Here is a 14,660-nt window from a genome sequence, read left to right on the forward strand (position 1 = left end):
GTGACTAGCTTACCCTGCTTATCAGGTTCTGGGATGGGTTGAACGGCAATGTGGTGGTGGGGGATTTACTTGATGGGAAGGGAGATCTGGATCTAGCTGTCTTGGGGATTCACCACTTGCACCCTGAGATGCAGCTAGGTTCTCCAATTATTAGGATCTGTCTGTAAAACTGCTGTCTACTGCCCACACCCAAGACTGAGTTAAGAAACACTTGCCAGGCCCTGCAGTGTGAGGGATGAGGCTAGTATTGTAACTCGGATTTTGAATCTCACGCTCCTGGCTACAGATACAGCAGACTGCCCAGGTTGGTCTTCAGGACAGAACCAATTGGTATCTCTAAGAGAGTCAACCAAACTTCCATGTAGTCCATCTTTCTGGCCAACTCTGGCACCTTGAAAAGAGGCAGAGGGAGTCAGTGCACCTCCTTGTGTGTAATTTTGCCATACTGCCCAGCATCTGTTTCTGCTTTCAGTCACTGGGCATGTCAGTGGCCTTTGCGATTACCTTGGACCCTGAGGCTTCGTTAGTAAGTCAGTGTGAGCCCTACAGAGAGGGTAAGCCGCTTGCCTAAAGCAAGTTGCACAACCAAGATGATAGCCTCCCATCTTTAGCCCTGGAGAATCAAGTGTAAATAACAGAGAGCAGAAGCCTTCACTAACCTGTACTTAACCCTCTTGTCTTTCCTTTGCCAGCTGCAAAGAGAAATGTCCTCCATAGTCCATAACTTCATTCGGGAGTATAACCCAGATGATCATGACAAGGAGAAATTGCAGGATGCATGGGACTATGTGCAGAAACAAGTAAGTCCTCGCATGAGGGATGGTGAGAAGAAAAGTTGATGTATGTGGTGGTGGAGTAGCAAACATGGACATTATAAAGAGGTGGGGACCAGTGCTGGGTAATCTTTGAGCAATCTGCTCGACTGCTAGCTCACGCTATGTCATTCCCACCACCCACCTCCACTGTTCTAGTCATATGCTTCCCCCTTCAGTGCTGACCCACAGCTCTTATGCCCACCAGCCTCCATACAAGCAGACTCCAGGAGTCCCTTCTGGTAGCTATTTGCACTTTTGTGCTGAACAGAAGAGATTCAGATTCCAAGGCCAAGCGGGACCATTGTGATCTGACCTTTTGCGGAACACAGGCCAGAAAATATCCCCACCCCGCCACAAGTAATAGCTAGAGCTTCTAGAAAAATGTTCCATCTTATTTTAAAAATTGCCAGCGATGGAGAATCTAGCTTGTTCCTGGATATAGTGTTTCAAAGAGGGAATTGCTGTCTCAGAAACCTTTGCAGTCTGCCCCTGTGGCCCTCCCTTGTCATTGTTCTCCCCACGCTGGTGTCAGTCTGCAGCACTTGGTTTGTGTACTATGAACCTGTTACTGGAAAGGACCATTCCTCACTCTCATTTGTGTTTGTAGAAGTGTGCCTGGGGGAGGGGAAATGCACTGGGCTCTGCCATCTCGTCAACAAGATGAGCCAATGGGACAGGGTGTGAGTGCCTACCTGATGAGACCATCGTGGCTGCTGTTCTCAGGCAAAGCCTTGCAATGCATCTGCACCCTGGCTGGCAGAACCACTGTACCTCCTGCCTTACCCAAAGGAGGTAAGGCTGGAGAGTAGGTGGCACATGATAGAGAAGGCTCAAATCCCCCTTGTCCTGCTTTCCAGGGGCACTGCCCCAACCCCAGCCCTGCACTGGTTTGAGCTTCTGTACCCCCAGCACCAGGCTATAGCTTACACTGCTCTGCTGTCCACTTTTACTGGGATTAATTCCTTTGTTAGTGAACTAAACTGAAGGTGTGAGGCCACACAGCCCAGGTAAATCTATTACTGCACCCTAGGAACTAAAGCATCTTATCTGCAGGTGCCAGCATTGCTGGGAGTCATCCAGCTGCTTAGGACTTCTGGTCTGGGCATCAAGGTCACTGCCCAAGCTAATGTTCAGCAGCATTTGGGCATGCCAGAGTCGCGTATACATAGCTCCAGAACTGAGGAAGCAGGAGGGGCTGCAGTGAAAACAAGGGACTCTCTAGCAATGACTCTTGTTTGCTCAATGTTGAGGCTTTCTGGAAAAAGCCTGCTCTGAGCGGCTTGGCTGGGAATAGAGGCATGACCAGACCAAGTCAAAGAAGGGGCCTCCCAGGCATAGAGAGGAAGATGATCTCTGGAAAGAGCAAAACCAAAAAAAGATTATCTTGATTAGTCCTGCTGGAAAGAAGGCAGTGGCTCAATGTACTCGCTCCCCCAGCAGCCTGCGACGGGCCAGTGTTCTGTAACTTAAAGCACAAATGTGAAGGTAAAGTCCTCCTGGCTCTGTAGCGAAACTTTGTTTCATCCTGACTAAGGATTTACAGTCCCAAGCACCAAAAAGCACTTTGCACAGCTTATAGACAGGTGGAGACCGACAAGGCAACTTCCTGTCGCTATTTGGATGCTAAAGGAAGAACCTAAGTCACAATCTTCTATGATATTTGTGCCTCTTTGCTGATAGTCAGTTCTCTGCTGAGGCTAAGCCATGGAGATCGGGGTCCCTCTCCTCCTTACAATCCACTTCAGCAGCCGGGAAGCTTGCTTACCCTCATTGCAGGCATTGGGGGATACAAGAGTGTAGTGTGTGGGATCCAATGCTGTTCATCAGCACTGGAATCCCTTGGTGTCACACACTCCTATGCTCACAGTGGTAGTGGGTGTGGAGCAACTCTGGAATATCCCATCAATGTGCAGTCTGCTGTTGCTGTCCAGACTCTGGATCCCCTGACAGTAGAGTTAGCTTCTCCTGGGGACTGTTCAGTCAAATTTAAATGTTCCAATTTGAGTTTTGAATATCAGATGCCGGGTTTAAATTGTAGTCTCTCTCCTGCTTTTTTCCAGCATGAGCTCTGGTGTTTTCAGGCTCATCCATTTTATTAAATTGTCACCTTGTTTTTAATAAATACATCCAATTCAAACATGAGGACTTGCTAGTGGGCCAAGTATCTGAATCCCAGGCTCCCATCTAGTGAGTTTCGGTCAACCTCGTTGCTCTGATATTCTGGTGGAAGCACTTGGCTACGAGTGATGGCTACTGTGTATAGGACAGCTGGCGAGATGACAAATTCCGGTTACTTGATCTTGAGTAGACCTGATTGCTTCAGTGAGAAACGTTCCCTCTCCAGTCAGCTTACCGAGTGTGGATGGAGGAAGATGGTGGAGAGCTGGTTCTCCCAGTCCTTCTCTACCACCCCTTTAGCTCTGCACATTCTCTGCTGCCTCAGCTAGAATTGTTGACCGCAGTTGGCCTGAAGTTCTGGGCAGACTTGGTAGCAGGTGGGATCCCTCTCGTGGTGGCCAGCTGTTACTGCAGTACTTCAATTTCAAGGGCTGAAGATCTGGCCAGAAGAGGACTAACCTTGCACTGACTAATGGAACTTTTTTGTCAGTAACTTTAAGGCTGCTACTTTGCCTGAAAGATTCCAGCTTCTTCTATTCAAGGCATCAGATGTGATAGAAATGGCACACTTAGGGACACGATCAAGTAAATATTTGGAGTTTGTACAGTCTCAAGTTAAAAAAATGTAAAATATTGTTCTCGGTGTAATCTACAGATTCCAGGAAGGGATAAACTATTTGCCTTGCCAGCATAAAGGCCATAGTCTCCCAAATTCACCCTCATGCCTTCTGACATCTGAGTGTCCTCACCCATTATTAGCCAGCCATTAGCCATTTTGTGGTAGCACTTCCGCTTTGAGCACAATGGTCCCTTTAGTTGCTGGGGGTAGGAGGAGGTCTGTGGGTGAAAGAACATCTTTAGTCTACTGTGGAAACTAATAAAATCCTGGGTTGGACAGTCTCATGTGACACTACACCAATGTTAGAGTTCTGTGGGATGGGTAAACCAGAAGGCACTTCTGATATTGTCACTCATACCAGAATGCCTTATCTGTGTTTGTGGCAACATGACACAAGCCCTGCTCTACAAGTCATATGCCCCATGGAGCTCTAAATGTCCACCTATGCCGCCTTCCTAAAGATGAGGCCTATGAAGGCTAACCTGCTCCAACACAGCTGCTTCTCATGCTGGGTCTTGTAGTGTTGGCAGTTGCCTCTTCTAAGAACATTTAGGTGTGGCCCTCTACCTACCTGAGGGCCTTTTTGGCAGCTAGTCATGAGTAAAGTTTGGATGCCTTTGTTCTAAATGGTTACTTCATGTGCACACACTTCTGATATGACCTGGGATGCTAGAAGCATGTTATTTTTATGGCAGATACCAAAATCTGGCCCTTATACTACTCATTTGGTTAACTAGCTGCAGTAGATGTGGCATGGAGGAGGCCTGTCCCCACTACCTGCTGTCAACCCCCTCTTCTCTCTTACCAGCCAAAATATCTGAAAGAATAAATGGAAATGCTTTCTTTGCTCTTAGCTCTCTTGCTGTGGCTGGACTGGGCCGGAGAACTGGAGAGACAATGAGATCCTGAACAAAACCCCGACTCACTACCCCTGCTCCTGCTTCCACTCCAATGGATCAGTTGACTTGCAGCCTACCTCTGGCTTTTGTAGTACCCAGGCTAATAATATGACTGCATCAGATGCCGACTGGCCTGTTCATACAAACGTGAGTCTTTGGACCTTGTGGGATCTGCACGGGAATAATCCCTGGTAGTATTTAAGAGAAGCTAGAGATGGAAAACTGTTAGGTCGTCTAGACTCCTGGGGATGCTGCAGAGCAAAGAGCTCTTCTACAGTACAAGTGTAAGAGCTTGGCTGCATACGCTCTGAAATGTCATAAGCAATGGGGCTTGCACCCTTCTCTAAAGCCAGATAAATCTCATTTCCTGCAGATCTGGTGGCCTGAGCCCTTAAATCAGTATTGGAGTGCTACGTAGCTCAATCTGGGGCTGTGAGGGCTGCACTGGGTGGCAGGCAGCATGCTCCATATGGCATTGAGAACTGGCTGCTCTCTGCCCTGCCCCTTCCATCCAAGGTCCCGCCCCTTCCAGGAGTGTGGAGCTGTCCGTCCACCGCCAAGCCCAAGGGTCCAGAGAGGCTGTTGGCCCCCACTGTCTACACCCCAGTCACTGCCATTGCCATTCTCTCTACTTTATCCATTTGTAATATCTATTTTTTTTTTTTTTTTTTTTTTTTAAATGAGGCAACCAGAATGTGAGACCATATTCAAGGCACGGATGCACTATGCATTTATATAATGGCACTGATTGTTTTCTGTCTTGTCTCCTACCTCTTTCCTAATAGTTGGTAACACTCTGTTTAGTCTTTTTGACCATTGCTCTGCATTGGGCTGAAGTTTTCAGACCTGTCCAGGGTGGCTCTAAGATCTTTGCATGGCTACAGCTAATGTATAACCCATCCCTCAGCTTATTAGCGGGGATTTTTTCCAATGTGCATTATTTTGTTTTGCACTTACCAGTGATGACTTTCTTCTGTCAATTTGCTTCCCTGTCACTGAACTTTGAGATTTTTCCCTGTAACTTTCCCCTTCACATATGGGCTTCACTCGCCTGTGCACACTTCACCACTTTGCTGTTCGCCTCCTTTTCCAGCCCTTTGAAATATGTTGGACCACCAGGGCCCCTGCTGTTTACTTCTCTCCACTGTGAAAACTAGCCAGTTATTCCTGCTATTTGTTTCCTGCCTTTAAACCAATTACTGATCCATGCAAGGGCCTTCTCTCTGTCCTAAACTATTCTTTAAAATCTCTTGAAAGCTTTCTGAAGCTCCAAGTGTGGTAGATCGTGGCTCACCTTTGTGCACATATTTGACACCCTCCAAAGAATTCTAGTAGTTTGACGTGGGCATGACCTTCCCTTTACAAAAGTGTTGACTCATCCCCAGCAAATCCATATTTCTGTGTCTAATTCTGTTGCGCCTTTCAGATGTTTGGAGACTTTACTCTTTTTTTTTTCCCCCTCCCAGGGCTGCATGAAAAATGTGCAGAGCTGGTTACAGGACAACCTTGGCATCATTCTTGGCGTCTGCACAGGTGTAGCTGTCATTGAGGTGAGTCTCCACTGTGCTCTGCACTTAACCTGAATGCTGGACCACTTCATCAAGCTCTGTCGATCTGGCCAGGGCCCTGATGCTCACTGGGATGGGTTCCAAGCTCTCGCAGCCAACAAGAGCACTTTTCAAACAGGGAATGTTCAGTAGCTCTAGTTTACTGACTAGAAGGTGAATCTAATAACTACTTGTTTCTGTTCTGGGAGTGTGTCTATGCATGTTCTTGCCCGCATATCTGGTATGTGTGAACCCATTGTGTCCATACCTTTTTTTTTAAAGATAGGTATCAACAGCTAACAGTGACAAAAATCAAGATCCCTCCTTCCACAGCACAGAGCTGTCCTCATGCCGGCTGTTAATGGCCCGTTGCGGCAGCAAGACCAGCAGTGTTTGCGTGTCCTGCACTGTGATGGTCCTTCATTACCACAACGTGCGGCTTTTCCCTTTGAGCCTTCCTGGTTTTGACTCCCCTTTATCTTATGCTTGTTTTCAGCTGCTGGGGATAGTGCTGGCCATTTCGCTCTGCAAGAACATACACCATGAAGACTACACCAAAGTGTCCAAGCAATGAGTCTTCTGGCGCTACTCCACCAGAGGCGCAAACAGAATGTTCCTGCCTCATTCCCTTCAGGCTGTCCCATCACACTGACCATTCCGCCTCAAAACGCTGAGGAACTGTAGGAGCCACAACATAACACGAATCTTTTGGTGATTGGGACCCTGGGCAGCCTTTCTTCTGTCTCTGGATAGTTGCTACTATGTGAAATGGACCACTTTTTTTATCTTTGTATGATGTCCTCCTCAACCTAACAGGGCACAGAGCTTTCACTGCTAGCTCCATGTTTCTTCATTCCCTTCCATCAGATGTAAAGTAGAATAGTTCACCACGTGAGTGGGGAAGCCAATGAACCAGCAAGAAGGCATCGCCCACTGGTGATAGGTCACTCTTTGGAGTGCATTGTGGGTGAGGGAGTGCTTCTGTTCCAATTAGCCTCACTTTTTTATCCCTCTCCCTTCCTCCCACATACAAGGTTGAGACCAAGTTGTATGTTCAAATTCAGTCTGACACCCCTGCCTCCCCAAAACCATTCCTCCCATTTTTGGAGTTAACCAAACATTGCCTTCCATGTAGCTCTCACCATTAGATAAGTGATTACAAACCTCCTGGAAGGAGTTAAGCCCACCCATTCCAAGTGAGGCTTGTGGTGTTGCTGAGCTGCTCTTGGAAAATATGTAGGTGGGTTTTGGGCTTCATGAATGACATAGCCCCTTTCCCTGCTCCTAGTCCTCCTTTTCACTGGCTCCTGTTGGCTCAGTGGCACTTTAGAGATCGTTGAATAGTGCAGCTGTCTGAGGGCTCAGTCCGAACCAGCTCTGTGGGGCATGTTCTTGGGTTGTCCACTTCTAAAGAGGTGATGGACTGATTTGCAAATTTCATACTGGAAGAACAATTGCTAATTTTGTTTTTAATTGTGAGAAGACAAAGGCATGTCTTGATTGGTGGCCCGGGAGACACCATGTCCACTGGCGTCCTGGTCATAGGGAGGAGGTGCTTCTGTCCGTGGTCAGATGACAGGCTAAGTGCCAGAAGGCCACTGATGTTTGTTGGTATCTGCATCATGGGCTTTAAGGGGAGTCACTATGGTAGCTATCCCAATGCCTGGCTCCACACAACTCATAGAATGGAGCCAGGAATCCAACTGAGGGAGGAAATGTGAGGGCTCTGTGCCTGGACTTCTGGCTGTCCGCAGTGACCAGGTCGCTGCTGAGACTTGGGGAAGGTAGTCGCTGCTGACGGTACTCAGTGCAGCTTCCCTTTGCCCTCTGCGTCAGGGCCTGAATTGGCTACTTATGAGTGTAGCGCTGGTCTTGTCTGCTGACCCTTGCCTGCTGCTCTCTTGGAAACCCAAAGGAGGTTGGGGAGTTTGTGCTCCTGGTGCATGTGCTGCCCTGTTTGGGGATCAAAGAGGGATAAGCGATACCTACCAGCCGCTGAATGCTGACCTCTGTAACCAAAGGAAGTGGACTGGGGGGTTGGGCTGAGTGGGCAACACCAAGGGGCAGCTCCAAAGTACTCAGGTGAATTCCTGCCTCCTGAAAGGAGCGGCCGCAGAGTCTCCAGTCTCCCGCTCCCATCGGAGGCTGGGGGAGAGGTGGTTCTGCAGTGGTGGATGGAAGTCATTGCTCTCGCAGAAGATGGGCGCTGCTTCACATAGACTGCGGAGGTATTTCTAGCTGTGGAATGTGATCCTGGTCTTGAGTATGGGGGCCTGGTGGCTGAGTTTGCCTTCACTAGTGATGGGTGGTATGTATCAGGCACAGGAAGCCTTGTGCACAGAGCGCTAGACATAGTCTGCAATTCTAACTAAAGGGTGGGCTGGCTGACTAGCTTTTTTACCCTCTTCCAAAGGAGCAGTAGTGCAAAAGCCTCTAGCAGACTGGTGCACAGATGTGGCCCAAGGATTGGGTGGTCCATGGAAACTACACTTCCCTCTCATCCCAGATGTCCTCCCTCCAGGGAAAGGTAAATCTGTCAGCAGCCAGCATTGGGCAAGGTTGCTATCACATTCCTAGGGAGAGTTGCTCCTGAAACCACCTCCTCTCTGTACACATCCCTTCATTATGTGCATTTTATTACTGTTCTCGGAGGTAATGCTACCATTTCCCCCATCACTTGTAATAACTAGAGGTTTGTCCCCGAGCTGTTTTATTTGTGTGGCTCTCATTCTCCAATTCAGATGCCAAAGCTGAGCAGAAAGGAAGTGGAGCCCCTGCTGAGCTTTTCTTTGTCTTTTAGGAATCTCTTCCTACTGGAAGAAATGCATGTACAGATCTAAAACCTAGAGAGTATTTCTGTAATAAAGAGATTTGCTTAAAAAAAAACCCACAAGCCAACCCTTGTGTGCTGTGATGTTTGCTCTGTCCTCTTGCATAAGAACTTCCTTGTGGTGGTCCCATCCTAAGGGGGACTGGTGATAAGAATAGAGACAAACAAGATGCAGGCCAGAGCTAGCCTGTGGCCTTACCACTGTATTGGAAGGTGGCTCTCTGCTTCTCCCTCAGCGGAGTTCAGAGGCTTTGCTGGTGGTGGGGCAGAGCAGCACAACTTTTCTTAGTGTCCTTTCTCTGATTTTTTTTTTTTTTTTTTTCCCCATTTGTTCATAGGAGCGAGCTCTGTGTGTACTTCAGGGCTAAATCAGCACCTCCCTCTTCTGCCTGCCAATAGCCCTGCTTGTCCACTCCCTTTCCTTTCCAGAGCTTCCAGCCCACCACAGAGCCAACTGTTGAGTGGTGGGCTGGCAGAATGGAGACAGAGAAAGAAAGGTGGGAGCACAAAGAAGGTGTGGGGGACTGGGACTGCGGCTTGGGAAGAAGCAAGTGATCAAGCACCCCTGAATAGAGGAAGTGGTAAAAAGCAACAGTGGAGGTGCCATACTGTGAGTGAGAGATTAAACTAAAGACATGGAAATGAGGAGAGTGAGATGCTGAGGCAGCCATGTTTGCTGGGGGCTGTTTGGAGCAGTTTCATGACTAGTAAATCAGCAGAGCAACTGGTATGAGGTAACACTTAGAGAAGAAACCCTCTTGTGGCTCTAACCACTCCACCTTGGATAATCTTGCAATTGTATAAATGAGGTGTATGCAGTTATGAGCTGCAGGTGGAGTTCCCTCTTCAGGCTCAGAGATGGCATGTCATTGAATGTAAACAGGTATGCACAAAACAGCTGTCCAGGGCCCCAGGAGACTCCACAGCCCCACACCCAGCTGTCCAGTAAAAAGTTCATACAGGTTAAGTTTTTCATAGCACTTCACATGTTCAAAGGACTCCGCAGCCAGGAACATAATTGTTGACACTCAAGTGAGGTGGGTTGGTAGAACTAAACATATTCTACAGATGAGGGCAGTTGTAGAGGGTGAAGTAGTAGTAGCATCCTTCAGTCTATGTAGACTATGGATCATGCCCTTCATAGTTCCATTTGGGATCATCATTTGCAGTGTCGACTGACTGTGAAGGCCCACAAGAGTGACAGTCTTTGCATCTGTTGAATATGAAATATGGCAAAACTATCAGAGTCATTAACAGAGCTGGTACTAGAAGATGGTAATTGATCTACCAGACCCACTCTGCAACCCTAACCCTTTCCCCCCCACTGCATAAACTAATCTACAGGCAGGTAAAGTGACTTACCTACTATCATATTGTGACCGCTTGCTCTGACACCAGCTGGAAGTCAGGAATCTCCTTTCCTAACTAAACTTCTGTCCTCTCCTTTTTGGTATATAAGATGCAATGTGCTGTTTAAAAACACAACTACTGTGCCCAAAGGTTATGTCTACATGGCAGCATTTTTTTTTTTTTTTTTTTTTGAATAAGCTGTTCTGGAAAAGATCTGGAATAGCTCATTTTGAAATACCATGTCTACATATGCACAGTGCTTATTGAAATAGTGCTCAGCTATTTCAAAATAGAACCTTCACACTGGCCAGCAGGGCACTCACGATGGGACTAGAGGTCCCCTACTTTGAAATAGCTGCTATTCTGAAATAGCTTTGAGCATTTACACAACTGCTATTGAGGTAGCAGACAGTTCATTTTGAATTCTGTTAGCTTCATTCTAATGAGAAATAGCACCTCTTCCAAAATAGATATTTCAGAATAGGGGCTATTAGCCTGAAATAACTTTGCGTCTACACCAGAGAGTTCTGCCAACAGAAGTGCAGTATAGATGCTTCTCTCAACAGCTCACCACGTGCCCTGAGGGAAGGAGAAGGTGGCATACTGGAAGCTATGTGCAAGCCTGGAAGGAGCATCAGGCTGTTTCTCCATCTAGATCTCTAGGTTTGGGGGGAGGCTGCATGTATCTGGGCTGGGAGGCTCTGTGAAGGGAGTTGGGGGTGTAGCCTCTTTCCCTTCCTTCAAGAGGCTGGGAAACAGGAATTGGGTTGTCATAGGGGTTTCTTTAACTCTCCACACCTGGGGGAAAACTGGTCTCCATATTGTGTTAGCATCCTACTAATTGATAGGCATTTTGAAATACATTACCAAAATAATTGAAACTGATTTTTATGTTGGGTGGTTTTGACCATTCAGCTAAGAGGGTTTTTGCAAAATTTTAAAATTGCCCGCAGGATTTTTGGTGCAGACTTCCCCCAGATGCATGCCTGTTATGGCCCCTTCTCCAAGTGCCATCCCTGTTCCCTTACAGATCGAGTGAATTGGAAAGTGTCGATGCCATTTCAATTGTTTGACCACTAGAGGGTGATGCTTCATTATAGCAAGTTCAGGACGGATGGTCTCCGGCTGCTGTATAATCAGAACTGGCTTGTCCCTTGGAGGCAGAACTCATGACGGTTTCTGTAACAATGGAAAGTACCAGGCAACTGCTCAAGCAGATTGAGTATGCAAATTAGTGCAATAGAAGTAGTTTATTTTAAAGCTATCAACGTGTTAGACTGGAGATGGTTCCTGGACTTCCCCATCTCTTGAGGAAGCAGCCCACAAACATATGTTGCCTGTCTGCAGGCACACCCCACCCCAACTGTGTTTTGACCTTCTTCCCCTGCCTCCCCTTCCCTGCAGATAAAGCCATCAGCTGTTCTCCCCTCCCTTTTTGGACTTTTGACTTATCATGGATACACCATGTAGTGGGGAAAAATGGATGTTTCCCCTATTGACTCAGTGCTGTGAAAAGCCACTGGGAACTTACCTGCGTCTAGTCCTGTATGTTCCTGATTTCATTTGTGGGGAAGGAGTGTTGTGGATGGGTTTCTGACAATAAAACTTGGGGTTTCACCTGCAGCTGGGAGCAAGAGGAAATTCCTCAGTTCCTGTGTGTCCCAGACCATTCTTCCCGCAGGTTGCAAAGAGCCTGCTGCTGTTTCAGGGATTCTTGTGCTTGGGCTGATCTCCAGAAGCAAAGCTTGGCCACTTTCAACATGGCTGCTGTTTGGTGCCAGGAACATGTCAGCTTCTTGAGATCTGCTCCTCCAGTCAGCCTGTCATCTCCATCTGGCCATATCAGCTGGTAAATAGCAGGGAAGCTGAGGTGGAATGGACCCTGGGCCAGTGCTCCCTGTAAGCTGAGCACTTGGGTGGACACTCTGGAGAGATTCAAATGCTTTTCAGCTAACTAGTAGAGTGCCCACAGCTGCCAGTGTGTTTCTCTAAGGGTGGTGCATCTCTGCACATGTCTCTGTGCACATAAAATTTATTCTGCATATGAATGGGGGAAAAATTAAGGGAAGAATGACACTGGTTTTAGCCAGGCCTCGCAGCACATAGGTATAATCAGCAGTGTGATAAACAGGCTGTTCTGGCTGGCCACTGGCTAAAAAAACTGCCAAGTGTCTCTGGGACTGAGGTAGATACAGATGTATTTGCCCTTGAAGAGGCAGCCTACTATCCGGGATCTCTCTGAGCACCCTCAGGCACCTACATGATGCTTCAACATGAAGCTGCCAGTGCCCGAGCTAAAAGTAGTAGTGTTCTCACCATGACCCAAGCTGGTTCTCAGTAGAAAGCAAGGGCCCAGAAGTGTCCATAGCTTTATGAAATGGAAGCACTGTTGCTGCAGATGCTGGGTGAAGTGAACCTTTATTTGTACAGGCACAGGGGCCTGAAAGCTGATGTATTAGACCTACAGAGAGGTTTTTATCTTGCAAGTTAGGCAGAGCTGAGAGTGGAGGTGTAAACCGAGTGTGGATTTGAACAGAGAATTTCATGGGTAGTTAACCCATTCAGAACTGGCTAGGACGCCAAAACCAATGTTAGCAAATCCTTAACCAAGTTGGGCAAAGGGTTGGCAGGACTTAGTGGTATTTTAACTTTGTCTTCACTGGTACGCTGGAAGTGTACAAAGTGAACAGCATGGCTTGGCTTGGCTTGGGGAGGTGGATGAAAAGGAGGAGCAGCAGCAATTTGGGCTATGCCCAGGAAACAAGCAGGAGCCAAATGGAGCTGTGGGAAGCATCTTTTATTCATTGCCAGCTGCTATCACCTTCCCCCACAAACAGTTGGAATACCTGCTAACCCTCTTGGCTTGACCACTGAAGTTTTGTTGCTAGGAAAGAACCTCAGCTGCTAGTCAGACTTTCTGATTAGACTTTGGCCAGATTGATGGAAGAATCCCAAGCATTGTTACAGGCTGGAGACCGACCAGTTAAGTAGCAGTATGGCAGAAAAGGACCTGATTACAGTGGATGAAAGGCTGAATATGAATCAACAGTGTACCCTTGCAGCCAAGAAGGCTAACTGCATATTAGGGTGCATTAGGAGGAGCATTTCCAGCAGTTCTAGAGAAGTTATTCCCCTCTATTTGGCATTGGTGAGGCCACATCTGCAGTATTGCATCGGATTCTGAGCCCCCCAGTATACAGAGGATGTGAATGCATTCTTTCCAGTGTTAGGGTCCAGCAGAGGGCAATGAAAATGATTAGGGGGTTGGAGAGCATGACCTATGAGGAGAGGCTGAGGGTTTGGGCTTAGTAGTTTGCAGAAGAGAAGAGGGAGGGGTGATCTGAGGCAGACTTCAGCTTGCTGGAGGCGGGGCTCTACAGAGGCTCAGGAGAAACTGTTCTCAGTAGTGACAGACAGCAGACCAAGGAGCCCCAATGGTCTGAACTTACAGAGGGAGAGGTGCAAGTTGGATATTAGGAAAACTTTCACCAGGAGGGTGGTGAAGCACTGGAATGCATTACCCAGAATGGTGGTGGAATCTCCATCCATAGAGGTTTCTAAGTCCTGGCTTGACAAAGTCTTGGCTGGGATGATTTAGTTGGGTGGATCCTGCTTTGTCAGGGGCTGGACTCAATGCCCTCCTGAGGTCTCTTGCAGCCCTAGGATTCTATGACCTAAAATTTTGCTAGTGCCCTACTGATTTGCAGGGGAAGGAAGTTTGCCAATAAACTTATTTGGTTCAGGGAACTGGCGTAAGCTATGCTCAAGGGATCTTTTAAGTTGGTACAAACTATGTATCAAGTAGAGGCACTTGCTGATTATAGCTGTACCCACAAATCCTTTTTAATATAGATTAATCTTTGGGCTTTGACTACCCTGGGCCAGACTGGTAGAGAGCAGCCGCAGAGAGCTGAGCTACCCTTCTGTTGCACAACAGGGGAACTGGTAATCTTTAACTCCTGTGCCTTTCCTGTAGCAAGCCCCCATTACTGGCTTCCATATTCCTGACATGTATTGCTGGTTCCTTCTGAAACTGCTCAGGACTGATGTGAGGGTCTTGGTGGGGATGTGGGAGAGATATACATTTGTGGAAAATAGGCTTTGATTTCAAAGCAGGAACTCTAGCCCATCTTGGGAATAGGTGGTGGATGTTTGTGAAGTGCCTTTCTTGCTATACCTTGCACATGAATAGGCCAAGCTGGCAGGAGTGATGATTCCTCTACTATGGTAACACTGCAGAGGAAATTCAACTCTAGCTATTGTGAAGGAGGCTCTGGTATGGGCAACCTGCAGCTTTCATGTAATGCTGGTTTAATGTGGCACCTACCTCCTAAGGTAACTGGGCCATCTATAAATAGACTGCCTCCTGAGGGTGTTTCACATAGCCCCCTAAAGTATAGGAGGTGCTACCTCTGGATGAAAACTGGGTGCACTTCCCTTTCTTCAGGCCGATTCCAATGTGGTGGTGACACAGTAACTCAG

At 47.5% G+C, this 14,660-nt stretch overlaps 1 protein-coding gene across 1 annotated transcript in view; it reads left to right on the forward strand.

Annotated features, from left to right (window-relative positions):
• The window catches only part of CD82 (CD82 molecule), a 60,700-nt gene extending 51,804 nt beyond the window's left edge, over positions 1–8,896 (forward strand). The window contains exons 6-9 of the mRNA XM_074997533.1: positions 693–800; positions 4,407–4,598; positions 5,918–6,001; positions 6,495–8,896. Coding sequence (XP_074853634.1) covers positions 693–800; positions 4,407–4,598; positions 5,918–6,001; positions 6,495–6,572 — 462 coding nt within the window. The 3' untranslated portion in view covers positions 6,573–8,896. The remainder of the gene's footprint in view (positions 1–692; positions 801–4,406; positions 4,599–5,917; positions 6,002–6,494) is intronic.
• Positions 8,897–14,660: the final 5,764 nt, after the last annotated feature.

The sequence above is a fragment of the Carettochelys insculpta genome, chromosome 6 (genome assembly GCF_033958435.1).
Source record: "Carettochelys insculpta isolate YL-2023 chromosome 6, ASM3395843v1, whole genome shotgun sequence".
Lineage (NCBI taxonomy): Eukaryota > Metazoa > Chordata > Testudines > Carettochelyidae > Carettochelys > Carettochelys insculpta.